Genomic DNA, 6,210 nt, shown 5'->3' on the forward strand with positions numbered 1-6,210 from the left:
GGAGTGAGCAGAGAGAAATCCCTGGATTTGGGGAGGCAGCCCTTTCATAGCTAAAGGGTGCCCCCCGCTTGTAGCTCAGGTCAGGTCTGCACTCTTCAGCCTGCTGCATGTGTGTGTACATGAGCCCACACACAGGAGCACCAGGAAGGCTGTACACAGCAGAGCCTGCAGACTTTCATGTTTATTATGCCTGTGTGCACTATCTATCTATGCACATGTGTATGTGGTGTCCATGCCTGCATGCGCACCCAAGACAGGGAGCAGTACCCTCCCCACTCTACCCTGGGCAACCTGTTTGTGGCATGTGGGCGCTGGCAGGTGTACCTGGGTGGCCCTAAGGAGGGTCTCCTAGACCTGGGGCTCTGGACAGACATGGCCTAGGAACTCGACTCTGCCACTAACCAGCCCTTTTGCCCCAGGACTAGAAACCTGGCTTCTTTGAGCCTCAGTTTCCTCATCTGTAGAATGGGATGAGACAGTGCCTGGGAGAATTTGAGGAGCTTAACGCATAAAGCCTTTACACAGGCCTGGCACAAAGACTTGCTTGGCAAATAAAAAGAAGAGCCAGTTGGTACATGACATGGCAGGTGCCCACTGCTGTTATGTGTTTTATTGGTAGTCACTTGTCTACTCTCACAACCAGCCTGTGAAGTGGGTACCATCATCACTATCACCATCTCCATTTTTAAGAGGAGCAAACTGAAGAAGAGAGAGATTAAATGACTTGCCCAAGGTCACACAGCTGTTTCAAACCCAGGCAGGTGGGCACCAGATCTGCACTCTTGCCCACACCCCACCCCCCAGGCCTCCCTTGCACACGTGTGGGCACGCGCTCACTAGCTGACATGCCACATTCTCTCACTGCACTCTCCCACCCCCGCCTACTCTGGTCCCCTTCCTGCTTTCCAGGTCCTGGCTGACCGATGGACAAGAAGCAGGATAGTGAGATTTGAACAGAATCTTCTAGACCAGTGGTCGGCAAACTGCGACCCCTTGAGTGTGGCTCTTCCACAAAATACCATGTGCGGGTGCGCACGTACAGTGCAATTGAAACTTCGTGGCCACACTCAAGGGGCCGTAGTTTGCCGACCACTGTTCTAGACCCACGGGCCTCCTATCTTCTCAGGCCACTCGGCAATACTTCAACGTCCATACATGGCGCCTCCCACTCCCAAGCAGGCAGACAACACACTGGTTGGAGGGACTTCTGTGTACCCCTCGCCAGGCATTTCTGAATAAAAATTAGAATAACAATAATTCTCACTCACGAAGTAATTTTCCTGGAACTCCAGCTCGATATTTAATCCTCCCAACTGGCCAGGTGGGATTATCTTCTCTATTTTGCTGAAAATTAGGCTCAAAGAAGGAAGTGACTTTCCTGGGTCAACCTGGGCCTGGATCCAGACTCAGGACTGAGCAGCTGCCTCTTAAACCTTTGCTCTCCCGACTGTAACGCAGTGTCTCACACACACAGACACGCACACCACTCACCTAGTCAAGTCACACACACTTTCCACCCACCACGCAGGCCAGACACACAACTCAAGCCCCTGCACGTGTGGCACACAGGCCTCTGCCCACCCCACGCTGCCCCCACGCTTGTCAGGCCACACTCCTTGCCACATGCTGTGCCCATCCCCCTACCCTCCCACTCCCTGGCTGGCTCCCTGAGCTGGAACAAAACCACCTGGGCTCAGCCAACCACAGTGACCTGCAGCCCCAAGTCTTTAGCTGGTTAATAGCAGCCCCTCCCCCTTGGCCTTGGGAACAGCTGCCTCCACTTAGATTCCAGGCCCCCCCTTCCTCTCTGGGAAGGAACAAAAGAAAAGCTTGGGGGGAGGAGGATCGGAGGAGGGAAAGGAGAGGAGCAAGTAAGCAGAAATGAGGGGCGAGGAGAAGCAAGGAGGAGGCAGTGGGCATCCTCCCACAAGCCCTGCCTCATGCCCAACCCGACCCCTCATCAGGAGCCCCAGGCTGTGTCATTCCCCTGGACTCCATTCTCCTGCCTGAAAATTCAGAAGGAGGTCTCCATAGTCCCAGCTGAGCTGACACTCAGGCTGCTTCTACCTTAGGATGCAAACATCTGACAGGGCCGGCCTGGGGCCAGAGGGGACCTGAGGCTCCACGGCCGCCACTGTGGACGTGTCAGCAGCTAGAAAGAACTCTGGCCTAGAGTCCCAAATGCAGGTATGAATCCCAATTCTGTGACAGTCCCTGTGCAACCTTGGACAGGATCATCACTGGCCCATATGGCACTCTTGAGAAGATGCTCCCTGGGCGAGGACACACGACTTGGCAAGCAGGACTCAGGCTGGACTTCCCCCCCGCTTCCCCCTTCGGCCTGGCACCTTTGTCAGGACACAACCTTCATAACCATACTGGCGGTCTTACGCTTGGCAGGTGTCCTCTCTGAGCCTCAGTGTCTTCATCTGCAAAACAGGGAGATCCTATCAGCCCTATGGGATGCCAGGCACAACTTCATTTGTCCTATTTGCCCCTTTATCCCCAGGGCCTAGCACAGAGCAGCACAGAGAAGGCACTCCATTAATGGCTGGGTGTAAAGGAATGAATGGAGGGCTGGCTAGAGGAAAAGCAAGCTGCAAACTATTTGAACCTTCCCACAGAATCACCCACGAGGACCGAGGCTGGTCAGGGGCAAGGCCGGTGTTGGCTTAGCAGTTTAGGGTTTGAAGGGCTTCCCCAGTCACTACACTCATATCGCTTTACCCCGGTGTGAACTTTCCTATGTCGAATGAGGATCGTGGTTCCGCTAAAAATATGTCCAGATTGCTTCCATGCATAATTCACTCCTCGGTTGCGGACACCCTGTTGGACAACTTGCTGGTTGTGGGTGGTACCCCCCCGCTTCCCCCTTCGGCCTGGCACCTTTGTCAGGACACAACCTTCATAACCATACTGGCGGTCTTACGCTTGGCAGGTGTCCTCTCTGAGCCTCAGTGTCTTCATCTGCAAAACAGGGAGATCCTATCAGCCCTATGGGATGCCAGGCACAACTTCATTTGTCCTATTTGCCCCTTTATCCCCAGGGCCTAGCACAGAGCAGCACAGAGAAGGCACTCCATTAATGGCTGGGTGTAAAGGAATGAATGGAGGGCTGGCTAGAGGAAAAGCAAGCTGCAAACTATTTGAACCTTCCCACAGAATCACCCACGAGGACCGAGGCTGGTCAGGGGCAAGGCCGGTGTTGGCTTAGCAGTTTAGGGTTAGGGAAAGGCACTAAATGGGACTCAGGAGACTGGCTGCACTGCCCACTATGGCCATGTGCACAGCCCTTCGCCGTTTCCCACAGCCTTCAGCTCCACGACCACAGTAACTATGAAAAGAATAGCGCTGGCCGGTGTGGCTCCGTTGGTTGGAGCATCATCACACATATGTGATGAAAGGTTGCTGGTTCGACTCCCAGTCAGGACATGTACCTAGGTTGCAGGTTCGCCCCCTGGTTGGGGCACAGTACGGAAGGCAACTAATCTATGTGTCTCCTCTCTCTCTTTCTCTCCCCCACTCCCTCCCTCCGTCCCTCCCTACCCCTCTCTCTAAAAATTAAGCATATCCTCAGGTGAGGATTAACTAATTTTTTTAATAAGAAGGGCTGTCACCTATGCCCAGATCTGTGAATCCCCTCCTCCAGTCCACACCAGCGGCAGGCATTAGTCACACCCTTTCCCAGGTAAGCACACAGAGGCCACGGTCGCTGGGCCTCCAGGGTGTCCAGGGTCACACAGACAGAATCAGTAGCAGTGGACTCCTCTCAGACCTGTGCAGTCCCACTGGGTGTCATCATCCCCATTCAGCAGATGAGGAAACTGAGACCCATAGAAGTTTGGTAATGCAGCCAAGGCCCCATTGAAGGGTCATGTCAGGGCTTTGGTGGCCTCGCCTCCCTGGGCCTTGGTTTCCCCTCTGGGAGGTGGGGAAAGGGCCCCTCCTCTCCTGCTGGGGGTGAGGGAGGGTGGAGCGGGGGCAGGGGCAGAGCCTTGGGCTGAACCCTGCCCACCAGGCGGCTTTGTCCTGCCGCACAAAGAGCCCTTGCTTGGCATTCGAGGCCTTTGTGGGCCACGCAGCCTGGCGGTACCCGCCTGCGTTATCAGCTCAGAAAGCGTCAGCCAGCACTGGCGGGGCCTCTCTGGGCTGCCGCCCGAGACATGTGCTGGACACGGGCCTTTCAGGCCTGGAGCCGCCACACAAAGGCCCGGGAAGACGGCAGAACAAAGGGCTTTTTCACTGGGCAGCTGAAAGCCGCAGATTAGTTCCTGCATGCTGTGCAGGCAGGGCGGGAGCGGGCAGCCAGCGGCTCCTCCCCCAGACCCCCTAGATGCAGCATCACTCGCCCAAGTCCCTGATCGGGGGCATCCGCGCCCAGGCAGCCAGAGAGCCTCGTGACCCAGAGCCCACCCCTTTTCCCTGCTCAGAATTCCTCCTGGCCCCCCGGCCCTGTCCAACCTCTGAATCCTGTGCCCTGCGTGTCCTGGTGCCTAGCTCTCCCCTTCCCGCTTCTAACCATTTTGCATCATTTTCCCTTTCCTGAATAATTCTCACCACCTACCTTTGCATCCTCTGTTCCCCCTGCCCCATAAACAGCTTCCCCCTTCTCAGGCCCAATTCCAGGGTCACTGCTTACAGAAACATAAGAATCATATATCCAGCGAGTGTTAACTCCCTTCAGTGACTCTGCCTACTTCCAGCCCTTGCAGCAGCCGTTAGCCCATTTACCCAATGGAGAGGCTGAGGCTCAGAAACGCTGAGGCTGCCAGTGGGCACACAGCAGGCACCCAGTGCAGCTGAGATGCAAACCCAGAACCTTTCCACCCTCCTCTGGTGGAAAGGCTTGCTCTGCTCCTTGTGCCTCCCAAGCAGGTGTCCTTGGCGATAGGGCGGGGTGGGGCGAGGGACATGGCGCGGGTTCCATCTGGTGCCGGGGCACCTCAGTCAGCCCCGCCCTGCCTCCATCAGGTATGCCATTGACCGAGAATCGGATTTGGACCAGATCTTCGACATCGATGCGGACACAGGTGCCATCGTGACGGGCAAGGGACTGGACCGTGAGACCGCCGGCTGGCACAACATCACGGTGCTGGCCATGGAGGCAGGTAAGCTGGGGCGAGGGGGCAGGATGGAGAGAAGGGTGAAGGCTGCGGGGGGCAGGGTGAGGCAGGGCAAAGAGGAAGAACCCTGCAAAGATGGCAGGGTGGGAGGAAAGCAAAAGTCAGTGGGCAGGCCCAGTCGCTGTGGCTCAGTTGTTGAGTGTTGACGTGAACCAGGAGGTCATGGTTTGATTCCCAGTCAGGTCACATGCTCCGGTTGCAGGCTCAATCCCCAGTAGGGGGCGTGCAGGAGGTAACAATGAATGACTCTCATCATTGATGTTTCTCTCTCTCCCTTTCCCTTCCTCTCTGAAATCAATAAAAATATATATTTTTAAAAGTCAATGGGCAGGAACAGAGAAATGTGGGAAGGATCTAGGCCAAAATAGCAGGGCCAGTCCTGAGGCTGGTTTCTTCCCTCAGCAGTTATTGAGCACCCACTGCATACCAAGCCCTGTGTTAGAGGCTGAGGATACAGCCCTGAACAAGACAGACAGGCTTCTGTCTTTCTGGGGGAAGCGAGCCTGTGAACAAATGGAGAGAAAAGGTGGACATCGAGTCAAGGGAGAGAAGAGAGCAGGGGAAGGTGGGGGGTGGGAGGGTTGTTTCTCTTAAGAGAAGGCCTCTCTGGGAAAGAGGCATTTCATCAGAGACCTCAGTAAACTGAGGAGTCATGCTGCTGTCTAAGGGAAGAGTGTTCCAGCAGGAGGAACAGCCAGTGCAAACGCTCTGAGGTGGCAGTTTGCTTGGCCTGTTGGAGGGTCAGCAGGGAGGCCAGTGTGTAGTGAGGGGCAGAGTGGTCAGTCATTGTAGGGTCTTCGGCCTTTACTCCAAGTGAGGTGGGAGTCGGTGGGGAGAGTTGAGCAGAGAAGGGACGAAGTCTGACAGGGTGCCTCTGGCTGCTGCATTGAGAATGGAAAGCAGGGATCCGCTAGCCAAATGCCAGGGTGCAAGGAGGACACGCCAGTGGCCTGGCCCAGGGCAGGAGCTATGGAGGAGGGAAGAAGTGGTCAGCTTTCAGAGACAGGATGATGGGAGAGCCAGCAGGACCCGCCGCAGGATGGTGTGGAACTAAGAGATGGAGAGAAGGCAAGGAGGGCTCCCAGGT

The 6,210-nt window shown here is 55.8% G+C and overlaps 1 protein-coding gene across 1 annotated transcript in view; it reads left to right on the top strand.

Moving 5' to 3' along the window:
• Positions 1 to 6,210, top strand: part of CDH22 (cadherin 22) — a gene marked incomplete at its 3' end in the record, with an annotated part of 91,493 nt that overhangs the window by 66,618 nt on the left and 18,665 nt on the right. Inside the window, exon 9 of the mRNA XM_006773561.1 lies at positions 4,972 to 5,108. Within this exon, the coding sequence (XP_006773624.1) occupies positions 4,972 to 5,108 (137 nt within the window). The remainder of the gene's footprint in view (positions 1 to 4,971; positions 5,109 to 6,210) is intronic.

The sequence above is a fragment of the Myotis davidii genome, unplaced genomic scaffold (assembly GCF_000327345.1).
Source record: "Myotis davidii unplaced genomic scaffold, ASM32734v1 scaffold827, whole genome shotgun sequence".
NCBI classification, from domain to species: domain Eukaryota; kingdom Metazoa; phylum Chordata; class Mammalia; order Chiroptera; family Vespertilionidae; genus Myotis; species Myotis davidii.